General features: G+C 43.9%; 1 protein-coding gene across 2 annotated transcripts; it reads left to right on the top strand.

Annotated features, from left to right (window-relative positions):
* Positions 1–244: 244 nt before the first annotated feature.
* Positions 245–14,996, top strand: DIPK1C (divergent protein kinase domain 1C). 2 transcript variants are annotated; one of them, XR_007629678.1, is made up of 5 exons: positions 245–431; positions 5,482–6,159; positions 9,987–10,151; positions 11,630–12,162; positions 12,833–14,996. XR_007629678.1 is itself a non-coding variant. In XM_050321262.1 (4 exons), the coding sequence occupies exons 1-4, from the start codon at positions 249–251 to the stop codon at positions 11,843–11,845; spliced, it is 1,242 nt and encodes a 413-aa protein (XP_050177219.1). In that variant the 5' UTR covers positions 245–248; the 3' UTR covers positions 11,846–12,815. The 2 variants fall into 2 exon arrangements, 1 of the variants encoding a protein (XP_050177219.1); XM_050321262.1 differs by lacking the exon at positions 12,833–14,996 and having other exon boundaries at positions 11,630–12,815.
* Positions 14,997–17,318: the final 2,322 nt, after the last annotated feature.

Raw genomic sequence — 17,318 nt, 5'->3', positions numbered from 1 at the left:
GCTTAAATTCAAAAGGGGCGCTCCGGGCTCCGCCAGGGCAGCCCCGGCCCGGGGAGGGGGCGGGAGCGGAGCCGGCGGGAGCGGGGACGCGCATCCCGGCGGCGGTGCGGGGGGCGCCGGGCGATGGGCGCGGGCGGGCAGCGGGACGGGCGTGCGGGGGGCGCAGCGCGGAGCCCCCGGCCCCCAGCGCCGCCCGCTCGGGGCCGCAGCAGCTGAAGCGGCCACGCCAGCCCGGTCCCGGCGCGACGATGAGGGGCATCCCGGGCTTAAAGCGGCTGCGGCTCAAAATCTGGCGGCGATGCGCCCTGCTGCTGCTCCTCCTCTGGGCTGCCTGCTGGGTGGTGGTGAGCGCCGCGCTGTTCCTCCTCCACAGGAGCGTCTTCTCCGAGCGCTGCACGGACGAGAAAAGCCACCGGATCCTGGCCAGGCTGGTACGTGCCCCGGCGGGACGCGGGGCAATGCCCGGCAGGACGGGGCGCCGGCGGTCCGTCGGGGCTGCCCCGAGCCGAGCACCCGCTGCCGGCCGCGCCGCCCCTGCCCTGCCCCGGCCGCCGGAGGTGCCGCATCACCGGCGCCCCACGGTGCGCACGGGCGGGCGGCTGCCTCCTCATCTCCTTTCCTCCTTCCCTCCCTCTTTCCCTCCCTCCTTGCTTCCCTCCCCGAGGCGAGGTCAGGTGCAGGCGGCGGGCCGGATCCCGGGCGTGGGATGCGGGTGAGCTGCCCAAGCACTTTGGAAAGGGCAGCTCGGCGTGCCGCACGCTCCGGAGCGAGGGTAACCTTCCTCCGGGTGTTTTTGTTTTGTTTTGTTTTGTTTTTAGCCGAAAACGTGTTTAGGCAAAAGTCGTATTTCAAAAGTGCCAGGCAGCTTGTATCGCCCTCTGTATGTTTGGCGGCGGCTGGCGTGTAAAGGTGCGATTATTCAAAATTCAAGAAAAAAATATTCATTAAAATTTCCCTTAAAAATAGTAATAAAGGGATTTAGGATTGTGTAGGAAACACTTTGAGAAGAGAAGCAGCTTGGGTTAATGCTTTGAGTTTAGATTTGTTTCTTAATTAGTGTATCTGTACTGCCAACGGTTAGGTGGGAAGGGAGGAATCCTAATGGGAATTAAATAATCTATTACTGCCAGCAAGCAAAAACTGATCATAGATTTCCTTAATTCTGCATAATAAAGGAAGTACAAGTATAGGCAGCACTCCTAACAGTGTTTTTAACGGCAGTGAGTTCCAGTTTCTTTACCCCAGCAGCCAGCTTGAAGTACAGCTGAGCTCAGCTTTGCAGCTGAAGGAATGATTCCTGCCTCCTTCTTATGTGGTTGGGAAGATCACTGAGATATGGTGGAGCACGGAGCTGCCAAACTCAGGGAGGTCCAGGTCTCTGCCATCGCACTCGCAAGTAAAGAGATGGACAGAGACTTGTTGCTGTTCTTCAGTTTGGAGAGGGTTAGGCATGCCTTCAAAAGCCCCGGCAGGGATCAGATTTCAAGCGCAAGCTTGGAAAGTTGTCTCCATTCACTGAGTGACAACTCAGTTACAGACCCTCCTTCCATAAGGAAGAGTAGCTGAGGTTGCTGTGCTCGTCTATCTCTGTAGGTAAGTCTTCAGTACTGTCTTTAAGGTTTGTAAAGCAATAGTTTTCCCAGATGATGTTAGAAAGACATTGTCCTTCTAATGGAATAATTAGAAAATGAGCTCATTTTCATTGGCCCCAAAATAAGTCTTTCTACATCTTCTGAGCAATCCATGAGTTTTGAAGTTATAAAAGCGCAGTTATCTACGAAACAAATAACCTGATAATTTGAGGCTCACACCTTTTATTATGCAAAAATCAGCCTCTAAGAAAAACCGTCTTACTAGTTATCTGTTGTATTTTCAGTAGAAGATTAGGTGAGCTATTTTAAGCAAGTCAGTGAAAATGCCCTGGCAAGTGGCATTTCCAAATGATTTATTTCCTTATTCTGAGTAAGATGTACATCTGTGCAGATGTGTACTGCACTGAGAAGGCAGAAGTACCACAAGGCATTTTGCGGGGACCATCTTGAACTCTCTCTCAAAAAAAAACCACAAAACACTCTTTCCTAATGCCAATGTCATCTTCATTTACACTGAACACACTAAATCATAGCAATCAATTTCTGTTTCCTCTGGAGAAATCAATTTATTTTGATGCCTTCCAAACCTGGCTCAGTATTGCATTTACACAGGAGAAGTACTAGCTAACAAGGCAGAACATCAGTCTCAGGTCTCTGATGGTGGAACAGTGAGTTATTTAAATTTATATAAGTCCTCAGCAGGGTTTACATTAATTTAAGTTTTTACATTAATTTAAACCCAGGTTTTTTTGAACTTATCTTGATAAGTGCACTAAGGGCATTAAAAATTGTGGAGTCAATTTTAATCAGAAACATACTAGTAAATCCAAACCATGCTTGTGTTTGCATTTTTCTGTAGTACAGCTGCTTCTCTACAAGGACTTTGGCTTAGTATAACATTAATATTTTAGTTTTAAAAATCTGGCACTTAGTGGCATTAAGAGGGCAATCATTAGGTGGATTTAAAACTGTCTCATTGACAGATCTCAAAATGCAGTTGTTAAGACAGGGGTGGCAGCATGGAGGACCATTTCTGAAAGATTTCCCTGGGCGAATTGATGATTCTTTTTATCAGCCATCACCGTGATGAATTACAATCTTGTGTAGTGAAGTTTGCAGTTAGTGCAAAGGTTCCTGGGTTAGTAAATAATAAATCTGTATCACCTGGTTAAATGTTTTCAATCCACCAGAATGTGTTTTAATACTGTAAAATGCAAGCTAATACACTGGGGAGCACAATAGTACAAGCTATGCCAATATGATGGAAGATTGTACTGTAAAACTATGTCTTTGGAAAGGATGTAAGGGTCAAATAATTGCTTCAAGATGAAATACCAGTGCAGACTATACCTAAAAGGCTGATGATAGAAAATTGTTCAAACTTCTTGACTGCTTACTTGAGGGAGCCTTTTTGAAATCCTTGCTTGCTTTGGTGACCAGTAGAGAATGTTACATCTGGAAGGCTGCTCTGTGTTTCATCACTGTGAGACCATGAACTCCTTGATCAAGTTTTCTTCCACATATCCCAGTTTGCAAAATACTGCACAAGGTCATTGTAAAGAAGATTATGATTCAGACATTCTTTGTCAGATACTAGGTTAATAATAAAAGATTTATAGGTTAAACTGAAAAAACAGCAGACAAGTCCTAAACAGCAACCAGGTTCAAAAAGGACTTTTCTCCTATGTCTGTGAAATGTGAGACTGCTTTTCCCACAACTATTTTTTCTCATGAATGCCATTAAGAATGACATGATGTCAGTGCAAGAAAAATAAGCTACACATTTATGTGTTTGACTACAGGTGATGGACATGTGTTCTAGATGCAAGAGGTCCATGCATGTGGACCCTCTAAGACTGAATTTGATGGACCACAGTAAAATTGTCCACAGGGGCAAATGTTCACCCACATGAACCCAATTACATGACTAAGTCCTAAATTCTCATACTGTAGCAGAAGAGAGTTAGGTTGTGGTCTCTCAATAGAGTTATAAACGTGCTTATACTTACAATCCAAAGAAAATCCCAAAAATTCCTTCTGTTTGTAATTTTCTTTCTAAAATTGCTTGGAGTTCCAGATGGTAAGAACTGCTAAACTACTTTTGCTAAGAAAACTATATTTCCTATTAAAAAAGGTAGACTAAAATTGTATTGAATTCATAGGAGTAGATTTTCGAAAGCAGGAGCATTGATCTGCATGCTCTGAGGTCTGCAGACACTCAGTGAGTCTGCTTGGCCATCCTGATGTGGATGTCAATGCAGATGTGTGTGTGTTTCACATGTGTGGACTCAGGGTCAGGACATTCATGCAAGAGTTTGCCTACCTGGCTCTCCTTGCTGGCAGTGACTGTTCTCATTTGGCCTGGGAGAACATCAAAATAGAAATAAATTTTATTTGGCCTGTCTGAACTGCCCTCAGTGAGCTGTTTCAGTCAATTTATCACCATTCTTGGATTTTGGACTTAATCCTCCACCCATTCCCCAGCGTGTTGTTTAAGGTTGAACTCTAAATGTTGCTTGGCATCAGAACGTATTCCTCTGGTGTACACACCTCATAGACTGTCCGAAGAAAATAATTTACTTGAATGTTATGATCGTGTTCTTTGTGTATGTAACAGCAAGTCACAAGTGTGGTGGGGCTCAGGCAGCCACTGCAAATTCTCCATGTGCAGGGGGACCTGCCAACTTGTTTAAATTAAGGCTCAAATGCCAGAAAGCAGTGAAGGCGGCTGACACCGTCAAGCTGCCTCCCAGATGTTTGGCTTTCTACACCACCTCATCTATTCCCCTTCACCAGAGACCTCTGATCATCCCCTCTACTGATTCACCCAAAGCAGTCCCTACAGCTGCACTTCTGAATGTCCATAGGAATGTATCAACTGCCTCCACTTTTGGAAATGATATCATGGAAACAACTGTGGATTGAGGGAAGGACTGGTGAGGGAATCCTTGCAGTTCTTGTATGAATTTGCAATGACCACTTCACTATCAAGCAGCAGTTCCTTGTTTGATGGGCTTATTACTTTACAATTAAAAAAAAAAGTATTGAAGCAATTAATACTAAAATTTCACTACTGATAATTACATGTAAAACCTGAAAAGTCAGTTTGTTCTGCAGATTATTGTTTTAATAATAAATACATTATATATTTTAAAATTCTGGAAGTTCTTGGTCCAAAGGGCATTGAGCACAACCTCTGTGTTTCGTGGTAGTGCAGGAGAAGGTTGTGACAGCTTCGTTCAGGGCATGTTGAGTGCTAGGCTAAAACATGCAGGGCTGTGGAAGATCCCAGAAATCCAGCTACCCATGTATTTTCCTGTAGTTTAAGTGGGGATGTCTAAGTTCTGCTCCCCTGAACCTTCCGGAGAACGCCTGCATTACTCTGGAAGTTACCTCCTGTGCCTTAAGGTGTTACAGTCCATAATTGCATGTGGCACAGCCACGTATATTTAAAGTTTGTCTCACTGAGCTCATATGTGTAAAACACTTCAGAGTAACAGGTCATTTAATCCATTTCCTTGCTCCTGAAAATCCCATCCTTTACCATCCCAAGAATCCCTGTTTCGAAGCAAGGCTTCACTAGAAAAAAGTCTCTAGAGGCTTCTGAAAAACCACTGTGTTGCCTTAGAGTTTTTGATTTTTTAATTTTTTTAGATTTTAGAAGTAGTTGTGCAGTAAATGTAGATTTTAACGTAGCTGCATTTTATCTCTTACCCTTTAACACAGTAGTTACAATTGAACGACCCAGCGGTCGTAGAAGGTGTGTGTTTGCGGTTCCACGGCTGCCGCAAACCTCTAGAGCTTAGGATTGTTGCTCATTGTTTGTCTTTCTTCTACGTGGTCCATGTGCACATGGTTCTGCTATGAATATTCTGCTCTTTCACTCCAGTGTCTTGACTACAGCAGCGGAGCCCTGACTGGAGACCTCTGCGAAGACCTGTGCGTGGCACAGAAGCTGGTGTACAAACACTGCCTTTACTATGACAGAGGTAAGAAGGTCATTCAGGCCGATTGGAGAGGCCAGCCCATCATACTGAAATCCAAAAAAGAAGTCTTTTCCAGCTACCAACACCTCAGTATGCTGGAGGAGGTGGAAACGCAGGACATACCTGAAGCAGAGCTTCTGCTGATGGTGGCTTTGGAGGTCAAAAATGCCCTGGGGCTAGAACTGTCTAACAGCACCATGGGGCCCCTGTGGACAAGGAAAAAGGGACCACATTGGAAAGCACAGGTGGCCAGCATGTGGTCCTTGCTCCAGCAGGAAGAATATATCTACTTCAGTTTGCTGCAGGACTTCAGCAAACACGTGCTACGAATTATTGGCTCTTGTGGACACTTTTACGCTGTGGAGTACCTCACAGCTGGACATGCCTGGCACAAAACTCTTTTTCCCTTGGAAAACATGATTGGTCCCTCCCTTACCGGACACAAAAGCAGGGTAAGAGCCATCACTGACATTGCACTCAGCTTTCTGGACATGGTGCAGCATTTTGATAATGATTTCTCTCACCGACTTCACCTGTGTGACATTAAACCCGAAAACTTCGCTATCAGGCATGATCTTACGGTAAGTTACGTCTTTGGGATGATGTTGCAGCAATGTGAGGTCAAATTCTAGTCTGAAAGTGGCTGTGTAAAAATGACATTTCCCTCCTCGTACAGCTTTTGGCCAAGTTTCTGCAAAACCAATGCATTTACAAGCAACAGGGGAGATCCTCTACTGCTTTTCTTCTTTGTAATGTGTACAGCCACGTTTCAGAGCACTAAATCCTGCTGTTTGTTTTGAGAATTGCTTGCTCACTTCTGTTCTGTTTCACCTCCTCAAAGGCACTGGTACTGACAGGGTCCCTTGGATGTGGTGAGGGATGCCTCTTGAAGGCAAGGGGATCTCAAAAGCTGTAAATGAAGCTGTAATTTGATTCATGGCAACTATTTCTGGTAGTGATGCTGAAAGGAAAAAAACTGTTTTGAATTTGAAAACTCAAAAGGCTGGATTCCCTAGTCTGACACAACTGGAACTCCCCACATCCAAGCACGCACATTTGTGTTTCAATGTTCAGCTTACCTGGTCTGGAAACTATCCAAGGACAGCGACAGGAAACTCCCTGCTACTGTTACTCTTTGACTTTTCCTTGCACAGCTGTAACTCAGACCTGAATAGCTATGCATGTTTTCGAAATAGTGACATAGCTCAGCACCACATTGCTGCGTGTATCTTGCATTCTTCTGTGGACTGAAATTCCTCTGATTTTAGCTGGAATTGTGTCTACAGACGAGGCACTGTGCAGTGAGTAAGTGTTTGAACACCAATTTGCAGTGACATCAGTGGAGTTTCTGCACTCTTGGTGAATAGAAAGCATTTTCAGGGACTTTAATACTGGTTTTGGTACTCACTGAGTGTTGATATAACACTTGTATCTTCAGAGTACTGGACAAACATTGCCTAAACATGGAGCCATTAGGAGCAATTAGAGTGCTTCCCCTTCACTCTTCTCTCCCCTCCCATTGTTTATTCAGGTGCAATACAGCAGCTGAGTAGGGAACGAGTGATGAGCTACAGCAAGAAACTAAAACAAGCTGTACCAGTATTTGGGCAACGCGAGGTACAGCAGGGATTCCTCCAGACAGGCTTTGCCCAGCTTTCTCAGTTTCACAGGGCTATGGGTGCCTGTGGCTGAGCACACACCACAGCATCTGTTTTACAGCCTACTTACAGGAAAAGAGATTTCATTTAGGAAAAGAGGAAGAATCCTGGATATGTCTTCCCTTATGAGTCCTTTTGGTAAGTCTTGCTTTGCCAGGATCTTCCAGTGAGTCCAAAGGATCTTCTGGAGTCCAAAGAGACAACAGACATTTTCTCGTATGGGTAAATATGATAATTTAATATTTCCTAGGAGAATTAATTAAGAAAAAGTGAATTGCTGCTCACACACAGCTCTCCCAGTTGTACGTTACTTATAACTTGGTGGTATCGCCCCACCAGGCCCAGAAACAGGAGATACAGTCAGACAGCTGAGGATGGGGGGAGGGACAAGGGATGGTGGACAGGACAGAGAGTTTCTAATCAGTGATGGAGGAAGCAGAAATTCTATGTAGTTTTACCAATCAGTTGCAGAATGGGAACACAGTAAGGCAGTCTCTTTTTTGCCCCTTATGTTTGTTTTAAGCTATTTTTTCACTTGCTGGTTTCTTGTACTCTGTGTAGGAAAATAATAAAACCCATAATAGTATCACTCTTCCTTATTGGAGTAATGAGACCTCTAAAGCTTGAAGAAATTGCCTGGAGTGCAATAGTTTCACTTTGAGGATTATTTGAGGGGATAAGCCTCCAGTGCTCACTCCAGCCTTCGCTTGCTCTCGTGCAGCACAGAGAGGAGAAATCACTGCCTGGTAGATCATCCAGGAGAATTTTAAGCTGCCATGGAGCTACCATAAGGTGCAGAGTTAGAAGGAGGTTTTGGGTGAATGCACAGTGGTCTGGGAGAGCTTCCTCTTTTACCAGCACTTCAAAGAGAACTGGAAAGGTTACAGCACCTTAAACATGACTTTAAATCAGGTCAGCAGCCAAGTTGGGTCCTTCCTGCAATTCCTGAGATACCTTCTTTATCAGTTACAATCATAACAAACCCCACCAAAATGCAGTCGTTCATAGGTAGAGTGTCACCCAGATCTGTTTTCACGGGGACTGGCTGGATGCCTATGTTACATTTTTGTAGTAGATAAACTTCAGTGAAGCCACTGAACCCTTTGGCAGCTCTGTGTTTGGGAACCAGGGCTGGCTTTCCTAGCAGACCAATAGATCAAATTGTCAAATGTACTCAGTGCTGGCAAAGACACCACCTGGGAGCTGATGCAGCAACTCTAGGACTGGGGAAACCCTGCACTGCTTTCATTGTCTCTTCTCCAAAGAACTGGACAGCAAAACAGCAGAAAGCTTAAGGAAGTAAAGAAGAAAAGGGAAAAAGATTTGCCTGTTCAAATGTGTGAAATTCCTTAGGCTATGTCACCATCATAAAGCTCCAAAAAGCCTAAAAATAGTTGAGTTTTTAAGCAATGCCTCATTTCTTCAGGATTTTTCCCTGGGGAAAAAGGACTAGAATAAAATGAAGATTAGACCATGTTCTTTTTCTGCCTGTGGAAGGTTTATTTGGTCTCCTACCAAAACAGATATCTTTAGTTCCTAGTGTTGATAAAGTTGCTGTTCCTGTCACACAGTTCAGCTTCCCCTGTTATTTGGGTGGTTGAATCTTAAAAATGACACTACCATTTGAGCCCAAGTAACTCTGCTTTGCCCAGGTTCCAGATATTTTCCTCATTGAAAATGTGTGTCAGATGCTGCCAGGGAGCATCCCCAATCCTGACTGTAAAGTGTGAAAAGCAGCTGTGAACATTGACTGAATGCACATCCATGACAACTCTGGAAGCAGGCTGCTTTCCCCGTGGTCACCCACAGCTTGTCTCACATCAAGCAGCTGCCATCCCCTTAGTGGATTCCTTTCCCTCTTTATTGCTGGGATTTTTTCAAGTGAAGCATTCATGGATGGAGTGACACTGGTGGAAACTGGGACTACAGTCCTCTGCTCCCAGAGTGGTGTCATCCCCAGCACAGGCAGCAGTTCTGCAAACCACTTTGTGCTGTGTATTCACTGCTTTTGTGAGCCTTGTGTCAGGTTGAGAAGAATGAATGATCCCTTCAGTCATGGTTTTTCTGCTGTGACCAGCTTCTGGCTGGACTCTGCTATGGGACGTATTTCTGGACAATCCGAACAAGAATTGTGCACAATAAGTGTGTCAAACCATGGAAAACAGGACTGGGCAAAGCCAGAACCAGATTTCAGCAAAGTCAGGGATCTCTTTCTACAGCTGAACAGACTCAAACCCACCGAACGCAGGGGCAGGTTTGCTGGAGCAGTACAGGTTCAGCTGACCCTAGGTGTGCCGCTGCTCCCCTCCACAGAGGCAGAGTCAGGGGTTTAGTCTGAATGCTGAGTCGTGAAGTGATGACATCTGGCCCATGGATAACCGTGCACCATCATGTAATTAAAAGCTTGAGGTGCCGCCTGCATATGCTGTACCAGCAAGTAAATCAGTTTTCGTGATTAATAGTTCCAGTTTAAAGCAAATCAATCCAACTGACCCGAGTGATGCATACTGCCCACAAATAATTTGCCCATTCCTGGTGTCATAAACTTTGGCTGTTTTTGTTTAAAAAGTGGTATTTATAAGGCTAGTGTGGCTCAGTTAAGTGAAATAACGCCCTTTTATTTTGATCCCAGTTCCTCACTGCAGATGCTCTTGCACAACATTTCCAGAAGCAAGCAGCAAAGAACGCCTGCTCAGCCCTGTCCTACAATCTGTGCTGTGCCAGATCTCATGGGTTGTTTTGATCCACAGGTGGTGGCCATTGATGTGGATATGGCCTTTTTTGAACCCAAAATGAGGGACATCCTTGAACAGAATTGCACAGGAGATGAAGATTGTAATTTTTTTGATTGCTTTTCAAAATGCAATCTGAAAATCAGAAAATGTGGAGCACAGAGAGCCAATAACAACTTGCAAGTGAGTAGACACAGCTGTTTTATGCATCCCTTTCTTTTAAAATCACATTGACAGTAAAATGCATGGTATGTACTAGGAGACTGTGAGATGAAGACAGTCAGGTTTTTAAATGCTTCCCAGTAAGTATCAGTCCTGTTCAGAAATCTCATCTTGGGGCACACAGACAGCTCTTTCTATTCACCAGTGCTTATTTGCCATGTTTTTGTGTAGCTGCTAGCCCAATGCCTCAGACAGGACAGTGAAGTAGGGGCAGGGGATTAGCATTGCCACCTCCACTGATAGTAAAGACACATCCTCAAGTTACACCTCAAATGCTGTGTTCAGTTCTGGGCTCCTCAGTTCAGGAAAGATGTTAAGGTGCTGGAGCAAGTCCAGAGAAAGGCAACAGAGCCTGTGAAGGGCCTGTAGAACAAGTGTTATGAGGAGCGGCTGAGGGAGCTCGGGTTGTTTAGCCTGGAGAAAAGGAGGCTCAAGGACATCCTATTGCTCTTTACAACTACCTGAAAGGAGGCTGTAATGAGTTGGGGGTCAGCCTCTTTTCTGGGGTAATAAGAGATAGGACAAGAGGAAATGACGGGAAGTTGCACCAGGAGAGGTTTCGTTTGGATGTTAAGAAAAATTCCTTTACTGAAAGGGTGGCCAGATATTGCACCAGCTGTCCAGAGAAGTGGTGGAATCATCATCCCTGGAAGTGTTCAAAAAACTTTTAGATGTGGCATTTAGGGACATGGTTTAGTGGTGAACTTGGCAGTACTGCACTGACAGTTGGACTTGATGAACTTGGGAGGCACCAACACAACAGAGAGGCTTGGGGAGTGTAGCTTGTTGGCCTTTTGCTTCCTTCTCCCACTCCTTTACCCTCACCACTTGTTATGCAGAATCATAAAATTGTTTAGGTTGGAAAAGACCTTTAAGATCATTGAGTCTAACCATTAACCCAGCACTGCCAAGTCCACCACTAAATCATGTCCCTAAGTGCCACATCTATATATCTTCTAAATACCTCCTGGGATGGTGACGCATCCAATTCTCTGGGAAGCCTGTTCCAATGTTTGGCAACCATTTTAGTAAAGAAATTTCTCCTAATATCCAACCTAAACCTCCCCTGGCACAGCTTGAGGCCGTTTCCCCTTATCATATTGCTTGTCACTTGGGAGTAGAGACCAACTCATGCCTCACTACAGCCTCCTCTGAGGTAGTTGTAGAGAGTGATAAGGTCCTCCCTCAGCATCCTTTTCTGCAGGCTAAACAACCTCAGCTTCCTCAGCCATTCATAAGATTTGTGAAGTGCAGGAGCAATCTGGGAAGGAGGGGTATTTCTCAGCTAGAGTGTAGCCCTTGCGGATGCTCCTTTTTTATGCCTTCCTCTTTGAATGACTAGGAGTATTTTGGATTCAGGCGACATTTTGTTACAGTCCCAGGGAAACAGCAGGGCACTAGTCATAGCTACAACAATCTGCTCTTTTTCCTTTTCTCAGGTAATTTGTGACAAAATATTCCGTCACTGGTTTTCCCCAAATCTCAGAGGACCGTTGGTTTCCCTCCCCCTGCAGCTGCAGCTGCAGAAAGCTGTGCAGGAGTGTGCTCAGCCAGGGCACGTGGACGCCGTGGGGCACCAGAGGACTCTGAAATCTCTCTCCGAGTTATACCACCTGCTTCAGGTCACTCAACGAGAACTGCAAAGGGCAGAGTAGACACAAAAGGCAGGACTGCAAAGGCCACATGCCAGCCTCTCTGCCATCCCTCCTACCCACTGTACATTTACAGCACAGAGATTGCTTTTCTGCTATGCAAATGAAATTCATGGCTGCAGGTGCAGTACATCCTGTTAATATCCTATCAAGTGTGAAATTGTTTTACATTACCTGGATTCTGTTCTTGATTATTTTCCTGAGCTAGCACTATCCCTCTCCATCAGAATTCAGCACACTGTTCGCTTACCAAGAGCTGTAGACACTGCATCTGTCTGAGAGTGGTGCTCAGAGTGAGGATGCATTTACAGAAGAAAAGTGTAAGTAATTGCAGCAAAACTACTATTGATAACTAAAAAAAGTGGGTTGGTGGGTGTGGACAATACATGCATGGTGCTTGTTTAAATTTCTCTGTAGAATGATGGGTTTTTTTAAAACAGGGACAGAGTGCTCTGTATGATAAAAAAAGAGATCTCAAGTAGGCAAGTGTGTTGTCACATAAGTAAAGAGTTGCTTTTGAACAAAGCAGTCCTTTCTGATGTCCCCAAATGCATTTTCTCTGGGGCATTGCATTACCTGTGCCATGGCTAACTTTCTGGGGAGAAATTACATAAAGCTACTTCAGGCTTTTCTAGAGCAAAATAATTATACCCTTGCTGAGTTCCCATGTGGGTACTCATATTCTGCAGCGCAGAGGTATGAATAATGCCACTGGATTTTCCCATGTGAACAGGCCCTCAGGCACTTGTACATCAGAGCACTTGATAAGAAGCACTCCTTTGCCAGAGAGCAGAATTACCCAGGAATGTCAACAATCTGTCCTTTGCACTGAACAGAACAATATCCAGACCCAGAGTTGTCTTCCACAGTATATTTTTGATGAACAAAAGGAAAATTTTTGTATGAATTCATTATCTTGCAATGAGTTACCTAAATAAAGATCCCTAGATTAACTTAAAATCATTAACTTTGCCTTTTAAATGTGCACAGCTGGCGGTGGAGAATCTGACACGCAGGTTCAGAAGACACTGCATGTGCTTCAGCCCAGTACTGGGCAATGTACCCATGAGCTGCATGAGGACATTAAAACCCCCACAAACAGAAAACCCAGCTGCCTATGACATCCCTTGGCTCAGAGGGACTCTTCAATGTTAAGACTGACAATACGGGTTTTTGGATGTGAGACACGTAACAACATTTAATCTGTTTCATCTTTATATCCCTCAGCCTTATGACAGCCGTGAAGCCTGTGAGAACTAATTATATATAAGCTTTCTGTTTCTGGAGTGGTTCTTTAAAGTGATGTTAAAGACTGCCTCTGACCAGAAAAATGGGAGCTGCTTAGGAGACCTTGACCTGTTAAAGACTAGCTCAAATTTTCAGACTAGTGCCAGGTCTATTTTATATTTCTTGCAATAAACTGCCATATTTTTAAAAATCGTGCAAGTCCTTAAGAAGCTCATAGCAAGAGCAGGGTCAGCTGCCTTGCCTGGGGCTGGACAGGTAAGCTTAGGAGCTCCTGACTGGTAAAGCTGTGCTCAGTCCACACTTCTCCTCTAACCAGGCAGAGAATGTTTCAATACTTTAAGATCATCCTTTGCAAAAGCCGGAAGGCAAAGCAGAATAAGAAGAAACGTGAACTCCAGAACTAGCCCTGTTACAAAACCACAAAATTGATAGAGAAGATAATTAAGATAAATTAAATAAATTATGGTAAAGGGTTGGGGACAGATCAAGTATCAGGTAGACAGAAGATAAAGATGTGAAGGAGAAATAGAAAAAAAAAGTAAAAAATATAGGCCTCTTTGTGAAAACATGATTTATGATGCACGATTGAATAAAGGAGCATTCGGTCTGAGGAAGAAGAGACTGAAGATAAGTACAGTAACTCTCTTCACAAACAGAAAGAGAATGATAAAAAGAGAATAGGAGAGAACTCTCCTGTCCAGATTTCCTTGGTGGATGTGACCAGCAATGAGCTTAAATTGTAGCAAGTTAAAAAATCAGGTTAGACATTTGTTACAGGCTTTCTGATAGGAGGGAAGAGTGAAGATATGGCACAGATCATCTGGGAAAACTTCAGACTTCACAAGTCGTGATTTCTAACTATAAGCAAGAGCAAGTGCCTGTAAGGAATTATGTACATGCAGTTATGCTGATGATGCTGCCTCGAGCTAACCTTTTATCTCCCAGTCCTGTCATAATGTTACTATCAGGTTATGTTTGTGTTCTTGTGACTCCCTCACAACAAAATCCCCACTTGTGAGACACAAGGATACAGAAGTCTCCTTTATCTTATACGTGCAAATCCATGGGGTCCCCTTGGGAGGGGAAGGCACAGAGATCTCAAACTGTGCAAATGATGCTACAGAGCCTACTGGTGTGATCGAGGTGTTATGCTCCACCATGGCAGGGCTCTCCCTCCCATTTTCATGTTCGTATTTGAGACGGGATAAATTTCTATTGGATGAGAGGTTACACTTTTAAAACAGGTGGAAAAAATGCTGTGAAATATCAGCTGCTGGCAGTCAAGTGCTGGTGGAATGTCACTCTCCTCGGAATGTCCTTCTCTTTGGCAGGAGTTAGGAAGGGAAGTTGCCTTTGACAGATTTCTCTAACCCCCTCAGGGCCTGGCTGCACCCATCTCCACCTGGCAGGGACATCCTTCCCACACACCAGACTTTCCCAGGACATTAGGTTTCACTTCTTTTCAGGATACAGAGAATAATCCTCAAAAACCTCCCAAGAGCAACACAAATGGGTTATTTATACTTGGGCTGGGCTATGAGATTGCATATCACTGATGCAGCCAGCTCTGGCTGGCTTTGGGATACACCTTGACCAGTGAGTGGAAGAATAAGGAGAATCTGACAGGCTGTGTGGGCTTTGTTCTTCACTGCCTGTCCTGCACTTCGTAAAGTCACTAAATCCTGGGAAAAGGAAGAGAGAAATACTACCAGTGAAGCAAATGAAACATTACAACTTAATTAGCACAGGTCCCAGTGACCAAAACAGGAATAAAACAGTAGTTGTGCCTCTGTCTCCCTGGGGCAGAAAGAGAAGAAAATTAAGACACTGGTTTAGTTGCCATCTACCTTAAGGAGGAAAGTGCAAAAACTGCTGTCATTGGAGCCTGTATGGTTTTACAACCAGGTTTTTTTTTGTGCAAATGTCTTTTTTTTTTTTTTTATTTTTAATGGAAAATTTATACATGTGTTTGACAAGAAAAAACAGGGCTGGTGCTTCCTTCTGATGAAGCTCCTTTCATACTGCCTTGGCAGCACTGCCCACTAAAAATAGCCCTGGCATGAAGAGATGCCCAGCTGGCCTGTACTGCGGAGGGCACAGCCAGGTCAGACGGGTATTGACTGAGAGTACTGTGGGCTGCCCACACGATTTGTTGCAATACAACAGCCAGGAGTGGGAGCTGGGAAATTCTGTAGTGAAGCATTCCTGGGCTGTGGTCAGAAAATGAAAAGTTGCCCTAAATGATATCTTGCATTACAAAAGTTTTTTTTTTTTTTAATGTGAAAACTGTCAATTTAAAACGCTTTTAAGCCAATTTTGAAATTGCTTAACATAGTCGGTTTTGTCACTTTCTATTTGGAAAAAATTTCAAGTTATTTTCTCAGTTTCAGTTACTTCAGTTTACAGGAAAAAAGTTTGCAAATCAAAAAGATGAAGATTGAAATGAATCACAGTTTAAAACCCAGTGTTTCATCTGGTCTACACAGTGAAGTGTACTAGAATCTTCAGCATATTCTGATGTTTACTTTTCTTCCCAATTCAGATGAGAAAATTTACGAAAGCTCAAAATCTTTTGCGGAGACTTTTTCACCTGGTCAGATCCAGAAGAGAGGAGGTCCACATGTAGTATTTGAAGGCACCTTTTCTACCCACTTCATTTCTGCATACTGGCCATGCTGTTAACTTGGACTGCAATGCTTTCTGCTTGATTTTTCTCTCTTTCAGGTGTCTCCAAGGCACATTCCTACTGGCATCCCTCTTTGGTAGTTAGTTCACCATAGGTTTGTGAAGTCACAAACTGCATAAGGTTCTTCCCACTGTTCACCCCTTCCGTACAAAAGACGACTTATAAATTTTCACTGGTAGGATTTGGTTGCACTGGAAGTGGCCACTTTAGTGTCAAAATTGTCTGTTCCCATTCAGTTGATCTCAGCCCCACCTCTTTGCTCAGTCAGTCTGTTACCGAATCCTTTTTGCTCTATAAAAGTGGCATTACCTCTTGATTAATTTCTACCACTTGCTGCAGTAGTGCCTTACTCAGCAACTTTCTCCCCATATTTATGGCTCTCTGTGAAACAGGAATGGCATTAAGTCATTGTTTATTCCTTCCTTGCATCTCAGTTAGCAGCATGTGCTTCAACTTTGCAATAATCACTGTCTCTTCCCACATTTTACAAGAGGTGAGTCCAGTTAGAGGACTACTTCATCTTCAAGAAATCTTTAGGAGAGATAAATTCAACCCTTTACTCAAGATTTTCATGGGACTACTTCTTGATTTTTCTCTAATTGGCATTTTACGCTCTGCGAAAAGCATCTACAAGCAACAGTCCTGCACCAGGGTGATGGAAAACAGAGTAAAACTCCTTGCCCCAAAGGATTTATGTGGTTCCCCTTGTGTTGTGAGGTTGACGTAATGGTAACTAACCCAAAAAAGCAGGTCACTGCTGTAACCAGAGGTTTTCTTATAGAGATTATAGTGTAAATTCCTGAACTCCCCCTTCACTTTGAGCATTCAGATACTTTGCTGGAGGGACCACTAGAGATAACAACAGGTACTTGGGACTGGGAGACAACAGAGGAAGGGTTTGTTTTCTTTTGGTTAGAAACATTACCTGAACAAAGCAATTCCTAAAGGTGAAAAAACGAGATCACAATCTTGAATAAGTTAGGCACTGCCCTCTGATTGTTTTGTTTCCTTTGTTATAAAGTGTAGGCCCAAGCTGCCTTATTTATTTTTATGTAGTTAAAGACAAACCCCCAAAGATTAAAGAAGCCACATACCAGGTTGCCTGTCTTTCAGCAGATCATATTTTCTTATGGGCAGGAAAGTGATAAATTGCAGCTTTTAATGCGTATTAGGCTGGGACATGGGAGCCTTGTGGTTGTAATATCAGTTAACGCATCCGGACAACGAACTATAAAATAAACCCATAACCACTGTCAGTGGAAGCACACAATCAGATTAGCCACCTTGGCAGATGCTCTCGTGAGCCTAGAACAGATGAACAATGAATCAGTTCCCTCTGTCAGAATTGACCTCTAGTGAGTCCAAGCAGTAAACAGAGTCACCCTGCAGGACCCTCAGACACTGCCACTTTCCTGGATCCTCAGTGAAAGCATGAGAAAGACTACTGGGCTTTCAGCAGCAGAAAAAAGGCAGCAACATGTATAGAGGTAAAGAACAAGAATTTTCACTTGGAAGAGTGAAAATCTAGGACAACTGAAGTCA

This window comes from Myiozetetes cayanensis, unplaced genomic scaffold (genome assembly GCF_022539395.1).
Source record: "Myiozetetes cayanensis isolate MyiCay16 unplaced genomic scaffold, myiCay2020 scf1, whole genome shotgun sequence".
Lineage (NCBI taxonomy): Eukaryota > Metazoa > Chordata > Aves > Passeriformes > Tyrannidae > Myiozetetes > Myiozetetes cayanensis.
Note: the sequence above shows the minus strand (reverse complement) of the source record. Positions and strands in the feature narration are given on the sequence as shown.

Bases quoted from the DNA above. Each gene is read 5' to 3' on its own strand.
- DIPK1C (XM_050321262.1), top strand. From the start codon at position 249: ATGAGGGGCATCCCGGGCTTAAAGCGGCTGCGGCTCAAAATCTGGCGG. The intron at 432-5,481 runs GTACGTGCCCCG...CTTTCACTCCAG, and splicing joins ACCGGATCCTGGCCAGGCTG to TGTCTTGACTACAGCAGCGG. The intron at 10,152-11,629 runs GTGAGTAGACAC...TCCTTTTCTCAG, and splicing joins GAGCCAATAACAACTTGCAA to GTAATTTGTGACAAAATATT.